Below are 17,090 nucleotides of genomic sequence, written 5' to 3'. Positions count from 1 at the left end.
AAACCCTTCAGAGAGGTGATCAGGAGGCATCCCGACCTGGAATACCTGAAACGATTCCTTTAGATGAGGAGCAGGAGCAGCAGCAGCTTTAGCCCACCCTGCAAATGACCTGGGATTTAGGTTGGGATGCAGATGAACGGGTAGAACCTTTCTAGCCCCCATTAGACGGTCCATCTCTCCTCCATCCTACCATCTCCAGCTGGGAAGCGTCATTCCCGACTTGGAGCATTCATCCAGAACTTAGTGACTAAACTGTGACACAAACATTTTCATAAATGTCAGTTTGTTTGTAGTTACGTCACAAACCCCACGCGAGCCGGTCCAATGTGAGGTTGAACTTTGTTCTGGCTGTTTTGTTCAGCTGGGGAGAGGGAAGTCCGGATCTCTGCTTAGGCTGCTGACCCCGTGACCCGAGTCGGGATAAGCGACTGAAAATGGATGGATAAATCCTCCTACAAGCTTTCAGACCAAAACTGAAACGTAACCCTGGAATCATCCTTTTTTTTTTTACTCATAAAATCATTCCGTTATAGAGAGGAAATGTTATTCATCCAAAGTCAGATCCAGAAAGTTGATTTAAAAGAACTGTCCTCTCAGCGCTCCGAGACTAAACGTTCCACTAGGAGAAGATTCAACAATCGGTTAAGCGTTATTGTTTCAATGATGTAATCACTGATCCCAAAGTACTGGATGATTAAAAACGCCATACTTAGCTGCTGATGGGGACGCGGATAGCACTCCCAGCCACTTTTCTCAGAATAAGCTACATTTCCAAAAGCCACTCTGAGAAGCTGCCGTAAAACCAGAGGGATTAAAAATCGTCTCGCCACAGAAGAAGCAGCAGTGTCGACATGCTTTGACATAATTGTCGTGTCGTTCTCCAGGGGTTCCCTGCATGGACGTAATTTTGAGTGGGGACAGGGGGGACATGTCCCCCCCACTTTTTCCAAAGTCAAGTTTTGACCCCTGCACTTTTTACCATCCAAAAACAATATACGCTATATCAAATTGACACTGGTTGAGCTCTAGGACCAAGCAGAAAACAACCGTTTGTGTTGAAGTCTGTTTCCCATTAGAACATACTGTAAAGATACCCCCGTGTCCCCCCCACTTCTAAAGTGAAAATTACGTCCATGGTTCCCTGGAACGTTTCCTGGGTGTTTCTGGGAACGTTGGCGGAGCAGAAACATGAACTTGGATTTCTTTGGATTTTTTAAATTTAATTTAATTTTTTTGTTTTTCTTTCTTGGGTTTCTTTGAACGCCCATGTTTCCGCTCTCGTTGCTGATTGGACTTCCACACACTTTTCCGTCCTCACTGGGGACTTATGTAATGAGAAAATGTTTATTTTTATTTCCCCTTCAAAAGGAAACGGATCCAAGTGGAGCTTTTCACCACTTGACTTGTTGAGATTCCCTGGACAGCATTTATGTTCACATCAATCCTTAGAACTTTTCTCTCGGCACACATCCACGCTGATAAATATAATCCTGAGGATTGCTGGAGTCCAATGAGCTCTTTTGATCTTCCAGGAATGTCCCTAAAAGTCCGAGGAAGACCAAGGAGATTGGGGTGAAAGGTCGAGTGTTTGGGGTTCCTCTACTCGTCTGTGTCCAGCAGACAGGAGAACCACTTCCTCCCTGCATCCTCAGAGCCCTGGTGTACCTGAGGACCAAGTGTTTGGACCAGGTCAGCACACCTGAAGGGACACAGCCTGGTCTAAACCTTTCACTGATTCAAGACTCACTGGTCGAGTTATCTTTATATGCATTTTGTCAGGTGGGCCTTTTCCGGAAGTCGGGAGTGAAGTCTCGGATCCAGTACCTCCGTGAGATGGTGGAGTCGGACCCAGATGGAGTTTCCTTTGAAGGCCAGTCAGCCTTTGATGTGGCTGACATGGTGAAGCAGTACTTCAGAGACCTCCCTGAACCCATCTTCAGCAGCAAACTCTGCGAGACGTTCCTCCACATTTACACATGTGAGCAAAAACCACACGAAACATCTTTACAGGATGTGAGTGTCTGTTCACACACACATACGTGTTTAATCACATACATGCACACATGTGATGTCTGCTTTTAAGGAAATAAGATTGTGTCCCATCTCTTTCAACAACCAACCTTATTACCCTGTAGGTATTTATAAGCCTCAAAACGTTTAAGATAGTTCATTGTCTCGCCATCAGATGCAACAGAGTAAGGAAAGTAGCAAAAATGTTATCGTATGTTAGCTTTGGACACGTTTTCATATCGTCCTCCAACCCTCTATTGCAGTAGGCAGAGGGTTTGTAACGTGTCCGTCTGAGTTGTGACAGCTAGTGTTCCTACGTAGTTTACGTCTCTAAAAAGGCAGTAGAAAGTGGATTAGCACGAACGGATCGCATCAGCCATCTATGGTCTCCACTCAATACGACGCCAAGCCAGAAATCAGTTACCGTATTTTCCGGACTATAAGCCGCTACTTTTTTTCCCACGCTTTGAACCACGCAGCATATAATGAGGTGTGGCTTTACTGAAGATTTTCCTTCACCTGCCAGGGGGCGCTTTAGCAGAAAGTGAAACAGGTGGAAGTCAAAAGTGGAAATCGAAGAAAGTGCTCATTTTAATTTTTCAAATCCATACCCCCTCATCATGGAAACTACACATATGAGTTCATATGATGCCACATTTAAGTTGAAGGCCATCGATCTGGCAGTAAAGGAGGGAAACAGCGCTGCTGCACGTAAGCTTGGCATGAATGAATCCATGGTTGGGCACTGGAGACGGCAGCGGGAAGAACTCATTCAAGCCAGCTTCACCCCGGGATGATGACAGCAACACGGACAGCGACACTGACATCGCCACAGAAAAGGTATGTGACGAAGCTCTTCTGAGGCTGTTCAACTCCGACACTGAAGAAGATGACTTCAATGGTTTCAGTGCGCAGGAGGACGATGAATAAACTAATCAATAACTTTTCTGTTTTGTTTGATACTGATCAGTTCAGTTACGTTCAGTTAAACTACGTTTTCAATTCAGTAGATATTCGGTAGATATCTGCGGCTTTTAGCCCAGTGCGGCTTATATAAGTACCGTTCCATGTGTTTTTAAAAACTTAGTAGGTGCGGCTTATATTGAGGTGCGCTCTATAGTCCGGAAATTACGGTATATATTTGACACAAGGGCTCATGGGGACTAGAAATAAGGTGGATAAGGACATGCATCTGTGTTCATACACACATTGTTGGAGAAGATGGTTTTTATCCAGATTTTTAATTTCCTTAAATCCAACAATGTTTTAGACATTTTTATGTCTGGTTTTCGGCCTCACCACAGCACTGAGACTGCACTTATTCGTGTTTTTAACGATATTATGCTTGCCTCTGATTCTGGTTCTCATGTGTTGTTGGTGCTTTTAGACTTAACTGCCGCTTTTAACACTGTCGACCACGCAATCCTATTACAGCGACTGGAGCAGTTAATTGGCATTCGTGGAACAGCTTTAGAGTGGTTCTGCTCCTATTTCAAATGCAGATGTTTTATTGTTGCCCTGGGGAATTGCGCCTCTAGAGTGGCACCTCTTTTTTGTGGGGTTCCCCAGGGGTCCGTTTTAGGTCAGCTTCTTTTTAATCTATATATTTTACCTTTGGCAGCAACTTTTAGAAAATTCTGGGTACATTTTCATCTCTATGCTGACGATTGTCAGCTTTATGTGGCCCTAAAAACTGCTGATCCTGTGCAACCACTGACTGACTGCCTGAGTGAAGTCAGATCCTGGCTCTCGGCTAATTTTCTCCATCTTAACCGCTCCAAACCGGAGGCTATTTTCTTTGCCCCCTGCTCCCCCTCTGCTGTGGAGCCATCTCTGCTCCCTTCATTGTCAGTTTTGGTGAAGCCAACAATTACAAATTTGGGGGTCACTCTGGACGCTTTTTTTAAAATGGATGCACAGATAAACCAGGTAATCAGATCGTGTTTCTTTCATCTTCGCCGGCTGGCCAAACTAATATCTGTCCTGAACAAAAAAGATCTTCAGTCAGTTCTTCATGCTTTTGTAACGTCACGTCTGGACTACGCCAACTCTCATATGGTATTCCCTCCTCTTCAGTGGTATGCCTCCAATTGGGACAGAACGCTGCAGCAAGGTTTCTTACTGGCATAGACCGACGGCAGCATATCACCCCTGTTTTGGCTAATTTACACTGGCATCCAGTTCGGTATCAGATTAAGTTCAAAATTATCCTGTTGGTTTACACATCTATTCATGAAATGGCCCCCTCTTATTTGGCACATCTTTTAAGCCCCTATGTTTCAGCGTGAACCCTAAGGTCCTCTAACCAACCTTCTGCTTGATGGCCCATGGCGAACGGGCTTTTTCAGTTTGTGCGCCTAAACTTTGGAACCAACTCCCCCTGACGGTCCAACTTGCCCCCTCCCTTCCCACTTTTAAAGTATGTTTAAAGACATATTTCTATTCCCTGGCCATCCCGGCTGAGACTGTTTAACCCTTGTGCTTTCCTGTGTAGCGTGATGAATTGTCCATTTCTGACCTAAAAGACCCTGCTCTATTTGCTCTGCCCAAGCAAAACCATAAGTTACTGGTACAGGCCTATTCCACGAGAAAGAAGAAAGAAGACAGAACTCTTTCCCTTTAAATAATAATAAATCAAAGAACTCTTTCTCTATTTTTAATAAGCTAATCAAACAAAGTGTTAGTTCAATAATAAAATGTGAACCAATTTGTGAAACGATAATGTTTACGATCAGTAGTATTTTAATAAGTAATATGACTGTAAACTAGACACTAGACATTCTCATCCACTTAATGCTTAAAGTCACATGACGCATTTCCCTTTTCTGATCCAATCAGAACCTTCTAGATCTGATGCGAGTCGTGGTTTTGTTGGTGCTTGGTAAATCCCCTCTTGTTGTCCTTTTTTGATTCGACCGTAAATCAAAACATCCAAATTATAAAATTATGCCCACGTCATCTTAACTTGAGTTCAAAGCGTTCTAGAGAAGTTATCGGAGTGGCCAATCCGTAACTTTCCTCTTCAGCGGAAAGAACCTAACGACAAGCTGGATTAAATATGTTGCATGTTCCACCTGCTGCAATGGTTACTTTCAGAATAAAAGCTGAACCATCACGACCCCTTTTTGGGTCTTGCTAGATGCCAATAAACTGTCGTGACCTGGGGGTATCTCAAGACTGGTCTGGTCAGCAACCGCTGCCTTTCTACCGGCTTCGGTTCCAGAGAAGGTCAAGCTGGACCTCGACATTCCTGATCTAACGGGGACCTCCGCAAAGGGTACATAGACTGACAAAATGGCGTCTCAATGTGTGTTATAAATCTCCAAACCAAAGCTTAGAGCGAAACATCATCTTCACTCCCATCAGAACTAATCGTTTCTACGGATTTGCTGGTTCTGAACATATTTCCCACATACACCATCCTCAGTCTTACTTCACCTTAGTTACACCATACACCTAGTGTTTAAAGTTAGTCTTGTTTAATTTATTTAGTAATAAATCTTTAAACTGTTGAAACTTGACTCTCTTTCTTTTGTCTCTGAGTTAATACGAAGTGGTTACATAATCCCTGCAATAAAAAGTTCCAATCTTCTGGTTTAAATGATCCAGAGATCCATAAGATTGATTTCATATTTCCTATGGAATCTCACATTTTATGGTTCACTAAATAATATGTAAAATTTATCGTTACACCTGTTTGGTTGTTTTTATAGTTTTTATTTGTTTTCTCTATTTTATGCTGCTGTATTTAGTTTGGTGATGTATTGTCTTGCACAGCACTTTGATTGAGGTTGTCGCCGTTTAAATGTGCTTTATAAATAAAAGTTGATGATGATGATGATGATGATGATGATGATGATGATGATGATGATGATGATGATGATGATGATGATGATGATGGCAAACTTAAATATGGATTCATACCCATACATTAACATGTTTGTGTTCATTCACAATGTTAATAAAGACATAGTAACATATATGCTGAAACACACATATTTAATTAGTTCAATATATTTATGATCACATACTTAAATATGTGTTCATGTTGTATGTTATTACAAATATTCCCTGGACATAAGAAAACCAGCTTAAAGATTTAGAATGAGAGAATAAGTCTTCAAAGTCATTCCTGATGCATGGATCATGTAAGGGTTTCTCCTTTTTACCTTTCAACTGACATAATATAGAATTAATTTTTTTTATTATAGAGATATATATATATATATATATATATATATATATATATATATATATATATATATATATATTAGGGGTGGGCCGTTATTGGCGTTAACGCGCTGCGGCAAAGCCAGACTCTTATCGCGCGATAAAAAAAATGACGCCGTTAATCTATTCTCAAAGTTGGGTTGGGATCTGGGTCTATACTAAGTAAACTATGATGACTTTCACATTGTGCGGATGGATAACTGGTTGGCGCGGACGTGTACTCGGCGCGGATCATCGTACGTATGGACGGACGCCAGGCTCGCGGAGGTTAATGTTCCCCATGCAGCCGAACAGTCGCACCGTCGCCACCAGCAGCGCTTCTCCCATCTCATCGCGCGGGATCGTAAATAATTTATGTACTTTCACCAGAGTTTAATCCATAAATCCGACTTTCATTCTTTTTTATTTTGTTTTGTTTACCCCCGACATTTCCAGCCGGGCTTTCCCCGGGCCACACTTCACCGTCCGCGGCCGAAGCAGCGCTCGGATGTGAGAAAACCGAGACAAGACTTTCTCAGACTGGTGCTGTTTCCAACTAAGTTTAGCTATTTTAGCAGCTGTTTATTGTGATAAAGTGATAAATTGTTTCTACAGGTTGTTGTTCATGTGGCTTCGACTCAAATTTACCTGTAATAATAAACTTTTTACTCATAAATTCTTATATTTATTTAGAAAAGTTGAGCTAGGATAACTCCCCTTGCCATTTTCAGAGGCAACAACAGCAACAGTTGGCTTCTGCTCATACAGGTGAGCTGTGGCATCATTTCCAGCTCTCGCTCCTATTCACCAGAGGCGATCCTACATGCAAACTAAAGGGGGGCATTGGAAGGGCACCCCAGAAATTTAACCCCCTCCCCAGGCCAGATAGTTTCTGTGTGTGTATGTGTGTGTGTGTGTGTGTGTGTGTGTGTGTGTGTGTGTGTGTGTGTGTGTGTGTGTGTGTGTGTGTGTGTGTGTGTGTGTGTGTGTGTGTGTGTGTGTGTGTGTATCTATATACTCTTTTCTTTAGCAGGCCATATTGTGTAGAAGAGAAGAACTAGTTTGTCACCAGACAATGTGAACAAGCTGGTCTGCTTGAGTGACTGGTGGAAGAAGGAGAAATAGAGCTCGGACTGATTGACCAAATGCTACTGACTGTAAATAGTTAATTATTTATTTTCATCATCAGTTATCGTAGTAAAACTGCTTTATCAGTCTGTGATGCATTACTGAAACAAGAAATACGCCTCCATTCTAAAAGACTTGCTTTTATTCATTATCTAGGTAGCACACACATATGCCTTTGGCAAAATTTGAATGTGCCATTTTAATCTAGATTAATCTAGATTAATTCCAAGATTACAGTGAGATTAATCTAGATTAAAAAAAATTAATCTATGCCCACCACTAATATATATATATATATATATATATATATATATATATATATATATATATATATAATATATATATATATATATATATATATATAATACACATATATATATATATGTATTTTATATATATATATATATAATACATATATATATATATATATATATAAAAAATACATATATATATATATATATGTATTTTATATATATATATATATATTATATATATATATATATATATATATATATATATATATATACATATATATATGCTTGACACATACTATACTATGATGTTTTTATACATTTGATGACATATACTATATAGTACGATTTTTTTTATAATTTTTTAGGACGTGTACTATATAGTATGTTTTGTATACATTTTCATGACACGTACTATAGTATGATGTTTTGTATACATTTTCATCACACTTACTATAGTATGATTTTTTAAATAAATTTTTAGGACTCATACTAGTATGATGTTTTGTTTCCATTTTCATGACACATACTATAGTATGTTTTTTTTATTTTAGGACTCATACTATATAGTATGATGGGGTTTTATACATTTTTAGGATTCATACTAGTATGATGTTTTGTATCCATTTTCATGATACATATTATAGTATGATGTTTTTATACATTTTTAGCACTCATACTTGTATGATGTTTTGTATACATTTTAATCACATGTACTATAGTATGATTTTTTATACATTTTTAGGACTCACACTAGTATGATGTTTTGTTTCCATTTTCATGATGTATTTTTTTTATTTTAGGACTCATACTATAGTATGATGTTTTTTTATACATTTTTAGGACTCATACTTGTATGATGTTTTGTTTCCATTTTCATGACACATACTATAGTATGATGTTTTTTATTTTATTTTAGGACTAATACTATATAGTATGATGTTTTTTAATACATTTTTAGGACTCATACTAGTATGATGTTTTGTATCCATTTTCATGATACATATTATATAGTATGATGTTTTTTATACATTTTTAGGACTCATACTTGTATGATGTTTTGTATACATTTTCATGGCACATACTACATAGCATGATGGGGTTTTTTTGTAAATTTTTAAGATGCATACTATAGTATTATGTTTTGTGTTCATTTTCATGACACATACATAGTATGATGTATTTTTTATAAATTTTTCGGACACATACATATGTTTTGTATATAATGGGACACATACGATAGTACAATATTACTATACTATAGTATGGTGTGTTTTTAATTAATTTTAAGGACTCATATTAGTATGATGTTTTGTATACATTTGATGATACATACTATAGTATCATGTTTTCTATTCATTTGATGATACATACTATAGTATGACCTTTTTCTTATAAATTTTTAGAACTCTCATACTAGTATGATGTTTTGTATCCATTTTCATGATACATATTATATAGTATGATGTTTTTTATACATTTTTAGGACTCAACCTTGTATGATGTTTTGTATACATTTTCATGGCACATACTACATAGCATGATGGGTTTTTTGTAAATTTTTAGGATGCATACTATAGTATTATGTTTTGTGTACATTTTCATGACACATACAATAATATGATATATTTTTTATAAATTTTTAGGACACATACTATAGTATGTTGTGCATATTTTGGGACACATACTATAGTATGATGTTTTGTATACATTTGATGATTCATAATATAGTATCATGTTTTGTATACATTTTATGATACATACGTTTAATGTTTTGTATCAATTTTCATGACACATACTATAGTATGATGTTTTGTATACATTTTATGATACATACTTTAGTATGATGTTTTGTATTCATTTTCATGACACATACTATAATATGTTTTGTATACATTTTATGATACCTACTATAGTATGATGTTTTGTATTCATTTTCATGACACATACTATAATATGTTTTGTATACATTTTATGATCCATATTATAGTATGATGTTTTGTATACATTTCATGATACATACTATAGTATGATGTTTTGTATACTTTTTTTGTATACATTTGATGATGCATACAGTACTATAGTATGTTTTGTATACATTTGATAATACATACTATAGTATGATGTTTTGTATACATTTTCTTGACATACTATAGTAGGATGTTTTGTATACATTTTTGTGACACATACTATAGTATGATGTTTTATAATAAATGTTTAGGACACATACTATAGTATGATGTTTTGTATATATAGGGGCACATACTATAGTATGATGTTTTGTATGCATTTGATGATACATACTATGGTTTGACTTCTTTGTATACATTTGATGATACATACTATAGTATGATGTTTTGTATAAATGTCATGATACATACTATAGTATGATGTTTTGTATACATTTTCATGATACATACTATAGTATGATGTTTTGTATACATTTTCATGATACATACTATAGTATGATTTTTTTTTATAAATTTTTAGGACACATACTATAGTATGATGTTTTGTATATATTGGGACACATACTATAGTACAATGTTTTGTATACATTTGATGATACATACGTTTAATGTTTTGTATCAATTTTCATGACACATACTATTTTGTGATGTTTTGTATACATTTTATGATACATACTTTAGTATGATGTTTTGTATTCATTTTCATGACGCATATTATAATATGTTTGTATACATTTTATGATACCTACTATAGTATGATATTTTGTATTCATTTTCATGACACATACTATAATATGTTTTGTTTACATTTTATGATACATACTATAGTATGATGTTTTGTATACATTTCAGGATACATACTATAGTATGATGTTTTGTATACATTTGATGATACAAACAGTACAGTAGTATGTTTTGTATACATTTGATGATATATACTATGGTATGATATTTTGTATACATTTTCATGACATACTATAGTAGGATGTTTTGTATACATTTTTTGTGACACATACTTTAGTATGATTTTTTTAAATAAATTTTTAGGACACATACTATAGTATGATGTTTTGTATATATAGGGGCACATACTATAGTACAATGTTTTGTATGCATTTGATGATACATACTGTTTTGATTTTTTTTGTATACATTTGATGATACATACTATAGTATGATGTTTTGTATACATGTCATGATCCATACTATAGTATGATGTTTTGTATACATTTTCATGATACATACTATAGTATGATGTTTTGTATACATTTTCATGATACATACTATAGTATGATGTTTTTTAATAAATTTTTAGGACATACTATAGTATGATGTTTTGTATATATTGGGACACATACTATAGTATGTATCAATTTTCATGACACATACTATAGTATGATGTTTTGTATACATTTGATGACACATACTATAGTATGACGTTTTGTATCAATTTTCATGGCACATACTATAGTATGAAGTTTTGTATACATTTTATGATACATACTATAGTATGATGTTTTGTATACATTTTCATGACACACTATAGTATATTTTGTATATATTGGAACACATACTATACTATGATGTTTTGTATATATTTGATGATACATACTATAGTATGATATAATGCATTTTCATGACACAAACTATAGTACAATGACAAATTTTTAGGACACATACTAATATGATCTTTGGTTTACATTTGATGATACATACTATAGTATGATCTTTTGTATATATTTGATGATACATACTATAGTATGATATAATGCATTTTCATGACACAAACTATAGTACAATGACAAATTTTTAGGACACATACTAATATGATCTTTGGTTTACATTTGATGATACATACTATAGTATGATCTTTGGTATACATTTGATGATACATACTATAGTATCATGTTTTGTAGATATTTTCATGACATGTTACTTTTTTTTTAATAAATTTTCATTATACATAGTATGATGGGTATTTTTTTATATATATTAATTTTAGCATGCACTATAGTATAGTATCCATTTTCATGACATTATGATGTTTTTAATACAGTCCTATGACACATAGTGGCACCTGTGCTCGGCAGCCTCACCTGTCAGTGTGCCGCATGGCAGCTGTGGCTACATCACCACCAGCATGTGAATCACCGCTACGAAGAGCCATGGAGTGTTTCTTAAACCATAGAATTCAGGCCATTTACCACATTATAAGTCATGAAAATCAAAACCTGCTTTCAGATTTTCCGAAGGATCAGCAAATGGTGGCGAGTCAGGCAGCCATTTTGTTGCTCCCAGATGAGAACAGAGAAGCTCTGAGACTGATGCTCTTCTTCCTGAGCGATGTGGTGTCCTGTGTGGAAGAGAATCAGATGACCCCCACCAACATCGCCGTCTGCCTGGCGCCCTCACTGTTCCACCTCAACACCTTAAAGAGGGACACCAATGCAGCCAGGTGAGGCCAGGCCACGGACCAATCGCGAAGCCAGGTTCTGCTCATGGAGTCGGATCACTTCTAAAGGGGGTGTGACCCATTTAAACAGAGTTACAGAAATGTTTCATAAGAGTTGTGATGTTCTGTTTGGCCTGAAATGAAAGGGGGAGAAGATCAGAGGTTCTGAGTCGGTTCTGTCCCAAACACCTCGTTTTACTGGTGGATAGGCACCAGATGAAATAAGGAATTATTTTTGTTTAAACCTGTTAAAAAGCTACAATGGTAAATTCCTAGTTTTGCTCAAAGCTTTTAGATCCTGGCGTTTCTCTTCCTGCCGCTGCATCATTAGGAGTCATGTTTCCAAACAGCTCTCGTCCCATCTGAACCTGATTCAGCTCACAGGAACGACGGAGCTGCCGATAAAAAGCTGTTTTCATGTTTAACCTTGGAAAACAACAGAACCTCCCCGACTTCACTCTGGATTTAATAATCATGATTAAAACACCAAACATTGAGTTGACCCACTGGTCTCTGTGGGTTTTGTAGGTCGGGTCACATGAAGTACAGTCTGTGCCGTCCGGACCAGCGGGACCTGAGCGAGAACCTCGCTGCCACTCAGGGTCTGGCCAGCATGATCTCCAAGGCCCGGAGGCTTTTCCAGGTGAGTCCAGATTTCTCTGCGGACACAAACCAGCTAATGTTTCTTGTCTGAGTGAAGAAATTCTGCTTTGTAGCTTCCAGAGTTTTGGCCCGATCGGAGTCTGGCTGCTCCGGGTTCAACGGAGGATTCCCACCGTGAAGATCTTCGAGGGCCAGCGGCTCAGTCTAGTCAGGATGAGGGGAGGGAGGAACAGATCAGGCTGCAGCTGAGCACCCAGCAGCTCCTGAAAGAGGTCTGGGAACAAGGCCCGGTCTGGGAGAACCACCTGGGTCCAGAACATGTGGATCTGTCCTACAGAAAGGTGGAACAGATGTGTTTTAAACATGCTAAACAAAATCTTTTCATTTCCTGCAGCACCAGCTAGTTTTAGTAGACTAAAGGATGTTTTCTGTTGTCCTCAGATGAGGGACAGCTGTCCCCTGTGGATGTGGCGAGGTTCTGTGGAGGTGAACGCTCCCCAGCATGCGTTGCTACAGCGGCTGCTGAGGGAGCACCACCTGTGGGAGGAACGCCTGCACCAGGCTGCTGTCATCCAGACGTTGTCCAAGGACATGGAGGTGTACTGGTACCTTCTCAGGGGGCGGGGCCACAGCCTGGGGTCCCAGCCCCTGCAGGAACACCTGCTGCTCAGGTAATGGGGTACAGAGTCCATGCTGCTCCTGCCTGGAACAGAGTTGAGTAACACCCTTCTGTCCTCACCTGTTCAGAACCTGGCAGTCCGACCCGTCTTCTGGTCCACTGTTCCTGTCCTCCGTCTCAACGGAGCATCCGGACGTTCAGGTGCAGGGAATCAGGTCCCACATTCACTCCAGTCTCTACCTGCTGGAGCCCACAGGAGCCATCAAGACCCGACTGACACACGTCTGCAGAACCGACACCAGGTCAGAACTTTTACCATTTCACAGGATGAGGCGAAACACCACTGCCTCTGACCTTCTGTTATCACTAATGTGACCTTTGACCCTCCCGTCTGTTGCAGGGGTCGGTCTCAGGAGTGGCACAGCAGAGTCAGTGGACATCTTCTAGCTGCTAGCCTGTTGTCCATCAGAGACTCTTTTAGCTCAGACTACAGAGAAACCAACATATGAGTCAGTGGTTCCTGAATGTCAACAGACACTTGTACATGTAAATTTACTTTGTTTAAATTATTTCAATGTTTTGTGCAAGTAAAACGTAACTTTAGCTTGTTTTTCTGTTTGAGCTCTCTGGGCCACCGTACATGTGTCCTGATGTCTACCTCTCCACTGGACGATGCTGTAGGACGCAGATTTTATTTTAATGTTTGTTTTTGTACAGTTTGACGCAAAGTTTTATTTAAATGCAGAAAAGGCAATTATTTAACTTGTGCTTCTAAATTTTATCCAGATGTTTGAAATGCCAGCTTTGTTAAAGAGTGAAGTCTAAATGTGCCAAACGGCTAATAAAAATGTTTTTCTGCTCCACTGTGAGTCTTGGTGCCAAACGGAAAAGCCCTTCCACTTCTCCTCTAAACAAGCAGCACTAATAAACAGCATCACCTCTCGGTGCTAAATGCTGTGAACTGCAGGTGACTGAAGTTAAATGCCAGGAAAATGAGAATACCTCCAACAGGATGTTCTGACTCAGCTCGGAGTGAAAACGGGCCTCAGTTTTATGTAAAAGGGCAGAAAGTTAAAAGATCAGAAACTGTCTACTGCCCCCTAGTGGCCAAAATGAGATTTTATGGGAAAATATTTCCAGAAAAGACATCACAATAAAGCTTGTGATTGAAAAGAGGGCACCTCTAACGGCAGAACATCTCATCAATAACTTATCCGATGAGCTTCAAATTATTTGAGGTAGGTGATTCAGACTCTTATTATGAAGGCTTAAAGGAAGTTCTATGCTGCAAAAGTAACTAACATGACTTCAGATCATCTTAAATTTGAAAAAAGCCTAAATTTTCTATTTACGCCCAGATTCACTCCCCTCTACATGTGTGGAACACTGAAAACTCATTTTTAATGATTATTTCTGATTGTGCTGGGTCACTGAGTTTTCCATGCAGGCTGAACATGAAAATAGTCTCCTACACCAATCTCCTGGCTTAGCTTGTGACTCTAAATCCTGACAGATCTACATATCACTGTCACTTAAAAGACCCACTCCAGTGGAAATCGTGTTTTTAACATATTCTTGAGGCATCTGTCTTGTGCTGCAGGACACATCTAAAGAAATTTAAGCTCAAAATTGCATATCTGAGTATTTCTGAGTTCAAATTGCTGTGAATCAGTGGCAGAGGAAAAAATGCTGCCTAAAACTGACTGGGTTAGTGATGTCACACGCTCCGCTCCGCCCCTCAGGTCCTGAGGAGTATGATCAATACTCAAATGTCAAAAGAATAGCTGAACTAGTAAGACACCGGACTTAGATGCAGATAACATGAGTTTGAATCCAGCATTTTGGCTCAGGTGTCAATTGGCGTTTTTTGTTTTATTTACAGTAATACATTAATACGGTTATCCCCTGCTGTAAGCAGTGGCGGCTCCAGAAATGTTTTTCTGCAGGTGCAATGAAGGAGCTGGTCTTTTTATTGAGGGTGCTATGAAGGAAGTGGTCATGCGTACCTATTGTTCTCTAAAACACCTTCAACACTAGCAGATACACATGCATGCACAAAACCTCAACAACACCTGAAACAATCATTAATATACATCATAAACATGTGAACAATCACTGACTTTTCCATGAAATCATAAACACATACAGCCACACAGAAAACCATCTATAGTGTTGCAAATTTAGCTAACATTAGTGTTAGCATTTCCAGCGGCAAAACCCTCGACTGCTGCGGCAGTTGGGGATTGACTCTCTTCATCCAGATCCGTAGGTTTTTGTGGGTCTGAGACAAGCCCCCCACAATGCGGGACAGAAATTGAGGCCAATGTGGAAGTGAAAAAAATTGCAGTTCCACCCTCATCCACTAGGGGCTGGTGTCAGAAGCGAGCAAATCCTCATTGACTCCCATGTTAAAAATACCAATTTCACAGCAGAAATAAACATGTTTACAGCCTGGTACCAAAACATGTTTTTTGTTTAAATGATCTAGTTTACACTCATGACAACTCTGAGGGGGGTGAATTTTTTTCTCACTCTTCTGTTTAAGTGTGTTAAAAGCCTAAAATTCTGTATAATTAATGAGCATCAGACCCACGTGACCACAGAGCTAGCTCCGGGGAAAGGCCTCAGTCTGAGCCTCGGCCTCGCCTGAAAACTGTTCCGCCATTTTCAGTCTCTCAACGTAGACCATTAGCGTTTGTATTCTTTTTTGCATATTATTTGAGCAAAAGTTGGACAAAATTACTTGCTGTGGCATTAATTGCACTAATAGAGCGTCCAAGGAGTCTCCACTTTTTTTTTTCTTTCTTTCTTTCTTTATTGAACATGCATGCAAATCAATAGACAACCCAAAGCATTCAAAAAGTATCCAAAAAGAAACCCACACATATGTATATGCATATATACACATACACACATACATACATACATACATACATACATACATACATACATATATACACATATATATATATATATATATATATATGTATATATATATATATATATATATATATATATATATATACATATATATACATACATATACACATGTAGAACATGTTCAATGGGAAGGGAACGAAGCTCTGGTAGCTTATATAATCCCCCCCAAATCAAATTTCAAGAAAGACAAAACAAAAAATATATATATTTTTCCCTACATTGAGTGTCATTGCCATTTTCCTATAACATGTTTTATCCTCAATCACACAAACCAAATTTACATTTTCTCATGTTTCAACCCCCCCCCCCCCCCCCCCCCCCCCGCCATGTTCACAGCTCCCAGTTCACCAACAATAAACAATTACAATCAAATGCAACACCCTTACAACTTTTCCTCCTCCTCCATGTAATTAATTTGTATAATTTTTTTATACTTCTCTTTAAACTTATGCAATGAGGGACTTTGCTTTAGATCCTCACTTAGCTTATTCCAAACTCTTACACCCGTAACAGAAATACAAAATGACTTTATTGTTGTTCTAAAATATGTATGCCTAAAGTTAAGTTTGTATCTGAAATTATATACGGTATCTGGTTTTATAAATAGCATTAATAATTTGTGTGGTAATAATTTCCTATGCACTTTAAACATGAATGTCGCTGCATATAGCTGAATTAAATCTTTAAATTTTAGTATTTTAGAATATATAAATAACGGATTAGTGTGGTCTCTAAATCTAACATTGTGAACGACTCTCAGGGCTCTTTTCTGTATGATAGACAAGGGTACAATAGATGTTTTATAAGTGTTACCCCATACCTCTACACAGTAAATAAGATAGGGATAAATCAATGAATAATAAAGGACATGGAGTGATTTATAATCCAAGTACTGCCGAGCTTTATTC

At 37.8% G+C, this 17,090-nt stretch overlaps 1 protein-coding gene across 2 annotated transcripts in view; it reads left to right on the top strand.

The window, feature by feature from the left end:
- The window catches only part of si:dkeyp-23e4.3 (rho GTPase-activating protein 7), a 48,005-nt gene extending 33,900 nt beyond the window's left edge, over positions 1 to 14,105 (top strand). For both annotated transcript variants that reach the window (XM_015961859.3, XM_015961858.3), the window contains exons 10-17: positions 1,533 to 1,689; positions 1,780 to 1,978; positions 11,810 to 12,023; positions 12,549 to 12,663; positions 12,737 to 12,964; positions 13,065 to 13,294; positions 13,371 to 13,544; positions 13,643 to 14,105. In XM_015961859.3, the coding sequence (XP_015817345.3) occupies positions 1,533 to 1,689; positions 1,780 to 1,978; positions 11,810 to 12,023; positions 12,549 to 12,663; positions 12,737 to 12,964; positions 13,065 to 13,294; positions 13,371 to 13,544; positions 13,643 to 13,751 (1,426 nt within the window). In that variant the 3' untranslated portion in view covers positions 13,752 to 14,105. The remainder of the gene's footprint in view (positions 1 to 1,532; positions 1,690 to 1,779; positions 1,979 to 11,809; positions 12,024 to 12,548; positions 12,664 to 12,736; positions 12,965 to 13,064; positions 13,295 to 13,370; positions 13,545 to 13,642) is intronic.
- Positions 14,106 to 17,090: the final 2,985 nt, after the last annotated feature.

Source organism: Nothobranchius furzeri, chromosome 10, assembly GCF_043380555.1.
Source record: "Nothobranchius furzeri strain GRZ-AD chromosome 10, NfurGRZ-RIMD1, whole genome shotgun sequence".
Classification (NCBI taxonomy): domain Eukaryota; kingdom Metazoa; phylum Chordata; class Actinopteri; order Cyprinodontiformes; family Nothobranchiidae; genus Nothobranchius; species Nothobranchius furzeri.
This window is presented reverse-complemented; position numbering and strand designations above follow the sequence as displayed.